The 13,684-nt window shown below is 38.9% G+C and overlaps 1 protein-coding gene across 1 annotated transcript in view; it reads left to right on the top strand.

The window, feature by feature from the left end:
- Positions 1-12,487: 12,487 nt before the first annotated feature.
- LOC118596191 (60S ribosomal protein L35a-like) overlaps positions 12,488-13,684 on the top strand; it is a 115,596-nt gene continuing 114,399 nt past the window's right edge. The window contains exon 1 of the mRNA XM_036206931.1: positions 12,488-12,795. Within this exon, the coding sequence (XP_036062824.1) occupies positions 12,488-12,795 (308 nt within the window). The remainder of the gene's footprint in view (positions 12,796-13,684) is intronic.

The raw sequence follows: 13,684 nt of genomic DNA, 5'->3' as shown, positions 1-13,684 counted from the left end.
CAGTCCAATTAAGAAATGGGCTATAGAACTAAACAGAGAATTCTCCACAGAGGAAGTTCAAATGGCTGAAAGACATTTAAGGAATTACTCAACATCCCTAATTAGCCAGAAAATGCAAATCAAAACGACTCTGAGATACCACCTTACACCTGTCAGAATGACTAACATCAAAAGCCCAGAAGATAGCTTATGGTGGAGAGGATGTGGAGCAAGGGGAACTCTCCTCCACTGCTGGTGGGAATGCAAGCTTGTACAGCCACTTTGGAAATCAATATGGCGCTTCCTTAGAAAATTGGGAATCCATCTCCCCCAAGACCCAGCTATAGCACTCTTGGGCATATACCCAAGGAATGCTCAATCATACCACAAGGGCATTTGCTCAACTATGTTCGTATCAGCTTTGTTTGTAATAGCCAGAACCTGGAAACAATCTAGATGCCCTTCAACTGAAGAATGGATAAAGAAAATATGGTACATATACACGATGGAGTACTACTCAGCAGAGAAAAACAATGACATCATGAGGTTTGCAGGCAAATGGATGGATCTAGAAAAAATCATTCTGAGTGAGGTAACGCAGACTCAGAAGGACAAACACGGTGTGTACTTACTCATAGGAGGATACTAGATGTAAAACAAAGATGACTAGACTGCCACACAACTCCAGGGAGACTACCTAGAAAACGGGACCCTAGGAAAGACCCAAGGATCACCCAATGACAGAGAAATGGATGTTTTTTTTTTTTAAAGCATGGAGGAAGGAGCATGAGTCTGGAGAAGATGGCTGAGCATTAAGAGCACATGTGGCTGTTTCATAGGACCAGGGCTCAGTTTCTAGAATGGTGGCTTACCTTTAACTCCAGTCCCAGTGGCTCCAATGACCTCTTCTGAGCTCCACAGACATCAAGTATACACATAGTGCATATACATGTATATATGCAAAGAAGTCGTGCACATAACAATAAAAAATAATAATGAAATCTAAAATTTAAAAAAAAAATAGCTGGAAATTCCCTACCGTTTCTGCCACTGTTAAACCTAGGGTTTGTGCCCCTGTCCTTTAAGTTAGCCACCTGGGGATGCTTCACAGGATGTGAGAATAAGACTATGTGGTGTCTGAGGCAGACTCGTGGAAGACCAGGAACTTTTCTGGAACATTATCTCTCGTGGAGCCCTTAGCAACCCCAGGTTTGACTTGTATCCTTGGTCTCCATCCTGGAAAGACCACATGTCCTTCAATAGTATGAGCTATGTCTGTAACAAGCATTTCTTGGGATTGTCAGCTCCCAAATAATAACACTGAGACTTTTCTTTCTAATTATGAAAGCTTGACCTTTTCTTAGGCTTATCTCCAACTAGTTCTTAAAACTTAAATTAACCTGTTTATATTAATCTACATTCTGCCACATGAGTTATTAACTCTCCTCAGTATCTTATGTCCAACTTCCTCTGAGTCTGGCTAGAAAATCTCCCATGCCTCCAATTCTCTCCCAAAGTTCCTACATCTCCCTGGAAGTCTAGCCTATCCTCTCCCACCATGCTATTGGACACTTAGCTCTTCATTAAACCATCAGAAGGTGCCTTAGGCAGGTGAGGAAGGACAGAGACACATCACAAGATGTACAAAAAGATTATCCTAACATATGTCAGCCTTCAAGCTCCCCTCCCAACAGTGAAGCCATTTCAGACCCTCCAAAGCATCCCATAAAGTGGACATCACAGAGTGAGTCATCTGTTATAGGTGGTTCAGAAAAGCCTCCCCACACTCATCTGTGACTCATAGGTATTGACATAGAACCAACTGGTCAACTGAAGTCTCTAACTTTGGAGTATGGTTTATCTGGGAGCTCTAAGCCATCCTCCAGTGTCCCATCACCTATAAAGTGGATGATCTTCTTTATATGAGTTTTAATTCTGGCCATGCTGCTTGGATCTTAAGGGGAGATCTGAGAAAATACAAAACTGTTGCTCCTATTTTCCTTATCATAAATAAAGTCTTCATTGTCCTAAAAAAAATTAAATGGTTTTCATAAGGAAACAGATGATTTAAATCTGCTAATGACCTAAAGCTTTGTAAAGCAGGAAGGGGATTCTGTGTGTTAGAAAATGAAGCAAATGTAATATAGTGAGTCTGCTAAGAAAATTAGACAAAAATCTTCACTGGATGATTGATGGTTTTGAGATTATTACTATAAAGCATGAATGAATTATGTTACAGAAGCCAGATATTAATGATAATAAATGTAAGCCATGATTCCTTGGCTTTAGTAATGAACAATGGATACTCATGTATTCATTGAACATGCCTAAACTCTTACATTAACAGATATAAGGTACCATATTAAAAGGTTGGTAGATGTTATCATATATAGACATATAATGCACATGTAAAATCTTTTAAAAGCAGACATTTTATTCCTATTTAGAAGGAAGCTAATGCTCAAAACAGTAAAGGAATACCCACAGTGGGCAGGTTTACAGAACTAGACAATACACAAGCAAGAATAAAATCACAGGCCCAAAATCTCTTGTGGTAGTTTAAAGAAAAATGGCCCCCATAGGCTCATATATTTGAATGATTGTTCCCAGCTAACTGATTAAATGTCTAGAACAGACTACGAGGTGTATCTTATTGGAAGAGATGTATCTGTCACTAAGGTGGGCTTTGAGGTTTCAAAATGTCATTACAGCCCCAATCTCTCTCTCTCTCTCTCTCTCTCTCTCTCTCTCTCTCTCTCTCTCTCTCTCTCCCTCCCTCCCTCCCTCTCTCTCTCTCTCTCTCTCTCTCTCTCTCTCTCTCTCTCTCTCTCTCTCTCTCTCTCTCCCTCTCCCTCTCCCCTTTCTTTGCCTCCTACTTATGGATCAAATGTAAGCTATCAGGAACTGCTCCAGCACCATGCCTGTTCCTGTTTGCTTGTGTTCCATGTCCCATGCCTTGACAGTCATGAACTTACCTTCTGAAACTATAAGCAAGCCTCCAATTAAATTCTTTCCCGTATAAATTGCCTTGGTCATGATGTGTCTTCCCAGCAATAGAAGAGTAACTGATACAGACTCCAAAGCATATTGTTGCTGTTATTCTATTCTGGTGAATAAGGCACAATTCTAGGTCTCTAGAAAGTTATATTTTCCCCCAAACTAGTGACAGACCATAAGAACACCAACAGTTATGAAGTAAAAATGATGAGTAATCAGAAATACCATAAAAGCAATCTGTGTGAGTATAGAAGATCTCACAAAGCTCTTACCCTGACTCTTTAAAATATAAAGTGTTCTCAGAAGACATAAAACCTACACTGTTTGGGGAAGATTAAGAAACTTAGCTACAAGGAAAGTGGACAGAGAATCAGGGCAGCACAGAGGTCCAGACTGTGGACTTCAGCATACATCAGCAGAGCAGAAAACACTTGATTCACAAATTTGTAAGGGCAGGAGAAAAGAGAAACAGGGAAGGACAAGGGTAGTGTGGGGCAGGGAGGGCGGAGGAGGAGACAGTAGTTAATTAAAGGTTAAGCTTACAAAAAAAATTATATGTTGAAGAAAGGGGTTTGAATTTTCTTCATAGAGCTATGGCAAACTAAGAAGGAATTTAATCAGTATCCAGAGCCAGTGAAATGAGTGTCTGAATTCAGATACTACAAAGAACTAAAGTTTTCTTAGTCTCAAATTTACTTTTATCCCTCCTGTGGTCAGGGATCTGGTGAGCATCTCTCCCAGGAGCTGGTGATGGAGCAAAAGTTGGAGCAGACTCTCAGAGCCACATTACATGGAATAGAGGTGCATTCTTCTTGAGATGTGGCTAGAGGGATTGATTAAGGGTAGGTGGTACTGAGAGGTAACCAACTACAATTGTAGAACACATATTTGGATGTTGGGGCTCTGGGAGTTTATTAAAAATCTTTTAGGTACCTTTGGGTAAGTGACAAGATTAATAACCTCCATCATCAAAACAGACCTTTACCCTTTCTAAAAAACAGAATATTACAGTTTCTCAGAATAATATCCTTCAACTAATAAAAGCCACTGAAGAAGAAAGAAAATAAAACTTAATTAATTAATTAATTTTGCTTTTTAGAGGTCTTAGTATGTAGTCCTGACTAGCCTTGAATTCAATATGTAGTCCAGAATGGCCTAAAACTGATGATAATCCTCCTATTTCAACACCCTAAATGCTGAGATTACATGTGTATATCACCATGCCTACCACTTATCATTTTACTTTAGAGAAAAAAACAAACATGAGAACCAGTAGCCAGCCTACACACAAGCTTACATGTAGCTAACTATATGTGAAATATTTATTAATCTAAAAATATCCATAAAACTATCTGGTTTGGTTCAAGAATATTAAGTACAAAATATATTAAAGTTAAGAATACAGAAGACAGAGCTCAAAATCATTAATGCATGGTCATATGAACAACATACAATTATCCAAAGGAATAAGGCAATTGAATTAGTAGATGTAATGAAGTTTATTTACATGTCACCTCTCAATGTGACAACTGAATAAAATATTAAGAAGTTGTTGGAGAAGAAAGAAGCCTCAACATTTGTTTCCGTTTATTGTCAGCTCTTGAGTACAGGGATTCTATTGTCAGAGAACTAACACAAATGTGCTAAGTTTAACAGAAATATTATGAGTGGATTTCAGAAGCTCTGGCTTCCAGTCCTGACCCTGTCCTTAAGCAAATTACACTGTGCTACTATGAGGACAAAGTTGACACTTATGCTAAAAAAACTTTGCAAATACTATGTTAACAGCAAATAATTCTCTACTTACTTTCATCTAATTGAAGAGAATACTAACACTTTTGTATCAATTAAAAACTTTTAAAAAGATGTCTGTAATTTGTGTTTTCAATATGGATTCCAAGATATTCTTTCCCCCTCAAATCCTACACAGTGACATGGTTTGTCAGCCAGACTGGGGATGAATAAGATGGATGTTTTGACAAATAGAATCCCAATTCAAACAGCTGTGAAACAAGACCACAATACAGCTTTCCTTCCCCTCTCCTACATATGCATTAAATAATAGATGATGCACTTAATGAGTCTAATGGGTGATTAATTGCTGTTACTTATAAGTAGACACAACTGCCTACACTCATATTACTGTTTAAGAACCTCAAAAGGGTACTACCTTAAAAGCAATTAAACTTTTAACTAAATGTTGCCAGACAGCATTACTGAGCATCCACTACTTAAACAATATCTTCTTCAAATTCTTCAAATTTTAACAGTCATGTGCTAAATGGTTCTGCAGTGAGTCAACTTACTGTCATTAGCCCACTGTATTCTAAGAAAATTGTGCTATGCTCCAATCTCAATGAAACATTTCCTGAGGATCACTGTGTTTTCATGGAGGCTAATTGTTAACATTTTGTTTGTGTTTTTATATGAAAAAAAATAATGTCCAAGTGCAATATAACACAAAAATATGTATTTATCTTTTTTTAAAGATTAATTTATAGAAATGCTCTGTCAGCATGTACACCTGAACGCCAGTAGAGGGCTTCAGGTCCCATTATAGGAAGTTGTGAGCCATCATGTGGTTGCTGAGAATTTAATTCAGGACCTCTAGGTGAGCAGCCAATACTCTTAACCACTGAGCCATACCTTCAACACAAACTATCTTGTGTTTTAAGACAGATTTAAAATTGCTTTTTTGATTTAAAAGAAGTATAGGTTCTATTTCCCAGTGATCTTTAGATCTAATCTTATTTAAAAGTCACTAAGCATTACTTTCAGACTAGAATATTTTAAGATCTTTAACATTCAAAATCAATTTCCACATATGCCACTATCACATTTAATAACTATAACACATTGTGCTTTCACTTTTTAACCAAAATCATAAAATATTAATTCAAGTGTATTTAAAAAAAACATAAATTGTCTCTAATCTGAGTTTTAACATAAACTTTCTTGAGCTGTATGAACTACAATAACGAGTGTAGACTCTAATATTTTATGCTCAGTTCCATCACTGTGTTAAATATGAAGAATAAATTATTTTTCTTTGCTGGATCTAAAATGGATCCTTTGTATCCAGTGCATTAGTAAAACACCAGTCAACCCCTGTCTTGTGTTCTACATGGAAAACATTTTACTATTCCTATTAACAGGCAGTACAACATCAGCTTTCCCAGAAAGAGTCCAAACCTGGGGTGCACAGATTTTTTTTTTATAAGGTTAAGCATAGAAACATTCAAAGCATATTGAAAAACAGAAAGGTATACTCATGGAACGTGACAACAGCTCTCATACCATGCAAAAACCAGACAGAATTATGATCCAAGCAATTTCCTATTGGGAGTAAAATGAAGGAGATATAGCAGAGCAGAGAAAGGAAGGGTCATAGTTCTGGAAACGTAAGGAGAACATAATAGATCATTGATGAGAGATGGAAGGAATGCAGGGACTGACTGAATTTTAACTTTCTAAAACTGTGATGCTTATTTCCAGTCACTGCTTTGTTTACTGGTCTCATGCTAAGTGTAATACTGAGACAAGAAAAACACATCAGCTGATCAGTCATTGCCTTGGAATGGTTCTCATATGCATTTGACATCTGCTTGTTCTTAAACTTTAGGATTTTTTAAAAAATAAATTTCCTGGCATGGAATGCCCAGGTCTTGGTGTATTTTCCTTAGTGACAGGGGAACTATTGGTGTTCAAGATTGTATTGTGTTTGTGTCACACCCAATGTGATCTGCCTTTGGGGAAAATTCTGAGTCTGCCTTCCTTGCAGCTTTTATGTGACCATTGTTCCTCTTTACCTTTAATGTTCCAACCTACTCAGTCTTCATTAACTTTGCAGTAACTCCCCCCCACACACACACTGTGGTTATTTTTGGATACAGAAACATTGGCAGCTCAGTAAGGGGAGTATATACAGACCAGACTTCTCTAGCCAAACCCTTCAGTTCCTCGCTGTTGGAAAAGGCAGACTCTTTCTCCTTTTCAGCTGCTTAGCAGGTGTTCCAAAAGTCCAGCTGTGCTTTCAATGAATACCTGTTAGTAATCTTTCTGTTCACGAGGCTGTCCTATGCTGCAGGCTGGTTCATCTTCTCTTTACACAGGCCAGACACCAATCCCACCTTAGCTATCTGGTACAACTTAGTCTGACATTTGTGGGTTATTAGAAACATGATATATAAAAGGCAAAGCTTTACAAAGATGGCTGCCAAAATAGCCTTTACTTCATATGGTCATTTGATAATGTGATCTTAACATCATTTTTCATGTCAGGAAAAGGACCAACAGACAGCATTGGAACTCATGGAACATGGCTGGGCAGTCAGCAAAGCCACACTTGAGTGAGGCTTGGAGAGGACCTCATGCTGTAATTGAGCATAGCTCTGATTATTGCCTTCATGGTCAACACATCCCTCCTAATCTATGGGTTGTATGAAAACTCTCAGAGGGTTTCCAGCTCCTCACTGGGCAATGTTACTGATACTTATAACAATAGTGGTTGACTTTTTCAAACATTGCTGCTGGAGCAGATTAATGATTCAACCACTACCCTTAGGAAGAATTTAGACATCTAGAATTGTTAGTAGGGTTAGGTTAAGAAGCTTTTGTTAATGGCTTTGAGGAAGAAAAATCTTGAAAAACAATTTAAAATTTAGAAAGGCACACTTTCAATAGTTGAGCAAGGGACCCGATGAGGTCAAGGAACAAAAACAATGGCAGCCTGGCTATTGCTGGCTGACATACCTTTCTTGCTAGGATGGGTTGGTGATCAACTGATTAATTTCTTGTGCCCATTTCTGCCCTCAGCTTCCTGATAATGATTTAATTAAAAAGTCGTTGATTAATGGGTATGCACCCTGAGGATTCAAAGTAGTGCTGACTGTTTTTCCTATATAAAAGTTTAGATTTGTGATTCACTTTTTTTCATAAGATAACCTTTTGAAATAAACAATAAAGTAATAATTCTTTCTTTGTAATTTCAAAATGCAGCCTGCCAGTAAAAGAACTGGCTGGAAAAAAATACTTTGCTTGCTTACACTTTGTTCATCTATAACAAATTGCTTGGCTATGAATGTATGTGGATTCTTGGGGATAATATGTTTCTCACCTGTAATACATAAAAAGTAAAATGTTTGCTCATGTAAGAGGTATGTTTTTTTTACTTGTACTCATTGTAATCATTCACTTAAAAAATATGATGTAGCCACATTGTAATTTTTATATTGCTTGAAAGATTCTGGAGTGTGTAAGCTGTAAGGGAGAAAATAGCAACACAGAAAGGAAAATACCAGGAGAGATGTAGAATGAAAGATGTAGATGGAAGACATCAGGAAATAGGGAACTCATCAGGAAAGAGAAAGAAGGTAAACCTCAGGGTAGAAGAACAGAACAGAAAAGGAATCAAGTAGAACAAGCAACCAAAAGAATAATAAAAAGAGAAGTTTCAATCCCCCAGAAAGGAAGTCTGTATGTTTTTTCTTACTGACTCTGCATCTCATTCCCAGTCTTTCTGACCTTCAGAAGACTCTCTATGAAATCTGACTCACTGCTTTGATAGAAATTGGTAAGCAAGTATGGCAGAAATGCCACTAGTGAAGCCGATTCCGAGCAAGTGCTGCCTTCATCTTGTTTGAGGGGATTCCCCTGAAGCATAGAACCAAAATATAAACAAGGAGGAATCCCCCAAGGATATCAGCTCAAGCTGCCTTGAGGTTTTATAACAGTTCTGGATGCAAAATGAAGAGAGAACTGCCCAGCCAATCCCGAGCTACGGGGCACTCATTGTTTGAGCGCTCATTGTGCAGCGTTGGGCTGCAACCCTGTGAGGCACCTGAACCAAAAACACCTATCTAGACTGTTGACAGCTTTTGCCTCATAAATGTTATGAGAGCTAATAAGATGTTTTTAGTTTAAGCCTTCATTATTTAGCAATCGATACCTAGCTAACCTGTCACCTAGGGTTTGGGGTTTTGTTTTGTTTTTTTTGTTTTGTTTTTAATGTGAGGAGCCAAAAAGGTAATGTTATGTCTATTTTAATTACTATTTCTGGTTTTAGGTGTAGATTTGGAAAAATGTGCTAGCCCTAGCATTACCTTCACAGAATGCACAGTGGTCATTTTTTTCCTTTCTCGGGTGACCCAAATGTCTTACAAGGCCTAAGAACAGCCTGCTCACCTAAACAATCTCTAAGATAAAACTTCTGACTCTTGAAGGAAGGTTTATAAGTGGCCGTACCTCCTAAGGTATACAGTCTAACCTTACCCGAAAGGACCGTGCGGTGTGTGAAATTGCATTGATCAGAGGTAGAGTGGGTCTTACCACGTCCTCACAGGGCTTCTGCAAAGGGACCTGCTGAGAACCTGATTAGTGCGTGGCATCATTTCTGTGGGCAGTGATTGGGCCTCTTCTCATCACCTTTACTCCTGTTGTGCTGGGGTTGATGACTCTACCCCAAGCAATTGGACAGTGGAGCAATCCATAATCAATGGCATAAACACTTCTCTCCTATCTATGCCTCCAGAGCAGATGCTGCCTGTCTCTTGAAAGTTGTTCCACAATTTATCAGAAGGAATACAGTGTTTCTAGTGTTTCATTGCTTGGTTATTCAATGTGTTGTGGTAGCATCTCATCATAATGCAAGACACAGTCAAATCATAGCTCATTAGATAGAAACAAAAGATGAGAAAAATATCAGCTACAGGACAAATCTAACTGCAACCAGTTTTGTAAATAGAATTTTAGCCAGTATTGTCTGTGAGCATTTTCATGCCTCAGTGTCTTAAAATTGCCATAATTATATATGTGTGTGTCTGTGCATATACATGATTTTTAAATATTTTTATTTTTCTCATCTGTACGCATATATTGTATGTGCGTGTGTGTCTGCATTTTTGCATGTGTGCAGGCAGGGTTGACATCCAGAGTTTTCCATAACCATTCTCTACATTATTTATTGAGGCAGGGTCTCTCATTTGAACCCAGAGCTCACTATGACTGCTAATCTGGCTAGCTTTCTTTCCTGAGGGAGTCCCCTGTCTCTACCTTCTGAGCACTGGAAGGGTAGGTAGATGGGCCACAAAGCCCATCCCACATGTGCATGTGTTCTGGAGATTCAAACTCCAGTTCTCAGGCAGCTTGGTGAGCACTCAAACCAGGGAACTATCTCCCTGGGCCAGCCCAAAGTATTTGCAGACTCACTGTAGTTTAATCTAGAGTGATTCATACAAGAAGCTGTGCAGGAGCCACTCACATAGGCAACAGAGATGTGCAACAAGAGGCCCCAGTAGGGGTCTGTGGAAAGTTTACTCTGGCAAATGGGAACTCTCATTTTATATTTGGCCCAAGATCTTTATTTTTCTCTATATCTACCTTATTTTCCTTTTAACTTTGAAAAATTTCCCACTGGGGCATGGATATTTGTTTTGCCTTATGCTGGCTGTGTAATTGTTTTTAGCAATAAAAGAAGGATGTACTAGTTCTGACTGAACTCCTGAGAGCCTTGTGACATTCTGCTAGCCCTCTTACTCAGCCATTGATATGATGAGCTAGCCTGCGAGTCTAAGGCAAAAGACAAAGGGGACAAGCAATAAATGTCTGCAGCAGAGGATCACAGGTACACTTTGAGAACAACTGACCCTTTCTTCCCCAGCTCCTGCCATTCCTACTAAGACGTCCACAGATGCATGCCAGCTGCGGATGACTGGGGCATCTTGGTACATTATAGGGAAGCATCACTCAAGCCATACACAACTGATGTCTATAGTAAGAAATGAAATTGTCCTCAGTATTTCTCTCCCTCAGTGTACAGGATCTGTATAACTCGAGACTGAATCTCAGTCACACTATGTGACATAGTTAACCGTAAGGAACAGAATTTATCCAGGTTGTATAACCTGGCTCTATCAGCCTTTGGAATCTGGATCTTGAGATTAGAAAAGGAAGATAGGGGCCTGTTTCCTGGGAAAAACCTGATGATGTGCTGCTGCTCACTTGAAGGGCGGCAGGCGTGACATGGCCAGGAAAGCACATGGATTCCCAGAGCTGAGAGTTGTTATCAAGTCAATGGACAGCAAAGAAACAGTGGCCTTCAGCCAGACAACCACAAGGTGAAGAATTTGGCCACCCTGAATGAACTTAGAAGCAATTTCCACAGAACAACCGGAAGAGAACTCGGCAGAGTCAACACCTTGACCTCAACCTTGTGATATCCTGAGCAGAAAGACTTCTGAACTACTGATCTACTGATCTGAGCGGGTGTTGTTTCAAGCCATTAAATAGCAGGCAGCCAGTTGTGAACTAATATGTTAAATTGCTATGTAACAGCAGAAAACTAATACAAATGATTCAATGTCCTCATATGCACAATGTGAGTTACAACTTTCTGTGCCCCATGGGAGTATTGTAAGGTTTAATGAAATGATGTGTGAAATTTCATTCCACTACAAACACATAATAAATAGTCATTTTTACTGTTTCCTTTCACTATTTTAATGACATCATTAATTAATACACATGTGATTCAGCCAACCTTAATCAGTTTTGACTCATGCAAACAAAGATGAATTAAGAAATTCTGGATTACACAGATACACCAATAAATATATATTATAAAAATAACTTAAGTGCTTCATCCAGAAAGTGGGCCCAAACTACATGAGATGGAAATTTCTGGTTCTTGGGAAGAAATGGGCTGATCATATAATTATATTTTATGGAAATGTCATTTTCTGATGCAGATTCCACACTGCAGACAGTAGAAAGTATAAATTCAAACACAAATGTCTCTACTCTATAAGCCATTCCACAATTTATTCCATAATAAAGTACTGGAATGCAATGGAAAAACTTGCTATCTAATGTTATACTTACAGGGCCATGGGTTAATTATAGCTCCACAAAATCCCCTAGTGTCTTAGCATATAACTATGCTCAAAGACAAATGTCTTTAAAGAGAACATTTTGGGTAAAATAAGAACACAGCATGGTTACTACCTCGTGAATTCATAACATCCATAATTACCTCACAAGATCTACACAGGCTTGGTCCCTTCAAACTTCTGCCATGGAATTAGGAGGAGTTCATGATATCCCCACTCCCTGAGGACTGGTCATCATCAACTAATGACTGTTGGGAAACAGGCATTTTCTTCATTGGTGTAGCACTGGTAAGTTGCCCATGTTCCTGTAAACAGCACCTCATCCATGCTCCTAAAAGTAAACCTAACTTGTTCTCATTCTCTAACGCTCTCTGTCTCTTTCTATCTCTCATATACAACTATGTGAAAATATAGAAAGAGCACCATTTAGGAGGAGACAGGAGCCTAGTAGAAGGGGGACTAGAAGGAGTAATAAAGGTGAATATGAAAATGTCATAATGAAATTCAATATTATAGATACTTAATACATGCTAATAAAATGAATGATAAAAAGATAGAAATGAAAGGTACAAGAGAGGGGGCAGATTCCTGGGGCCTGCTGGGAACAGGACTTCTAAATGGCAAATATGTCTGGAAAGCTTTGGTACAAGGCCATTTTTGCTGGCTATAAGCAAGGTCTCCGGAACCAGAGAGAGCACACAGCTCTTCTTAAAACTGAAGGTGTTTATGCTCGAGATGAAACTGAATTGGGCAAGAGATGTGCTTATGTGTATGAAGCAAAACACAACACAGTGACACCTGGAGGCAAGCCAAACAAAACCAGAGTGATCTGGGGAAAAGTAACTTGGGCCCGTGGAAACAGTGGCATGGTTTGTGCCAAATTCCAAAGCAACCTTCCTGCAAAGGCCATTGGACACAGAATCCGTGTGATGCTGTTGATAGGAAATCACAACATGTCCACACGGTTGGGCTTGCCTGGCGGACCGCCTAGTTATTTCCGGTTCAAAATAGCCATTTCCAGGTCAAAACATCTCACATGGCTAGGAGGACTCCACGGCTTTACATGGTTATGTAAAGTGTGCATGTGTGGAGTAGCCCCATGTGGTCCTATATGCATGTGCAGCCCACTCTTTAAAATGCCGGCACCATTTTGCATAGGTCTCTTCCTCTCTCCTCTTCTTGTCTCCTACTCACGTATGTGTTTCACACAGGCCTGTCACGTCTGTCTCTTCCTATCCTATATTAGTAAACAGTTCTTTTATGGATTTGTCATGTTCGGGATGTGTTCCTTGCAGGGTAAGAGCGCCGCTAAATAACTAACAGCTGTACCCTTCCAGGATTTAAACTAATGAAAGTAAATAAAAGTGGATTTGTGTACTTGTAAAAAAAAAAAAAAGAAAGAAAGAAAAAAAGAAAAAAAGAAAAGAAAAAGAAAAAGAAAAGAAAAAAGGCACAAGAGAGAAAAATAAATAAGGGCTTCAGACAATGTTAGGACCATGACAACAGAGGCCATGTGAGGACCCACCCAGAGGCAAACAGACAGTTGCAAGCCAAGAAAGGAAGTCCCAGAAGAACTGGATTCTGCCAACTCCTGGATCTTGAATTTATAGGCCCTGGAGCTTAAAAAAAATAAATAAATTTCTTCTATTTAAAGCACTCTGTCTCTGGTTCTTTGTTGTGGAAGTCATGGCAACCTGATACAGACAGGAATACAAATTCAATTTCAGAGTACATTAGTTTTATTCAGGAGGATTTTCACCTAGAAATAAAGGTGCTATTCTTTACCAATAGCACTGTGTATTGTTCCTAACCATGAAGTCTAC

The sequence above is a fragment of the Onychomys torridus genome, chromosome 15 (assembly GCF_903995425.1).
Source record: "Onychomys torridus chromosome 15, mOncTor1.1, whole genome shotgun sequence".
NCBI lineage: Eukaryota > Metazoa > Chordata > Mammalia > Rodentia > Cricetidae > Onychomys > Onychomys torridus.
This window is presented reverse-complemented; position numbering and strand designations above follow the sequence as displayed.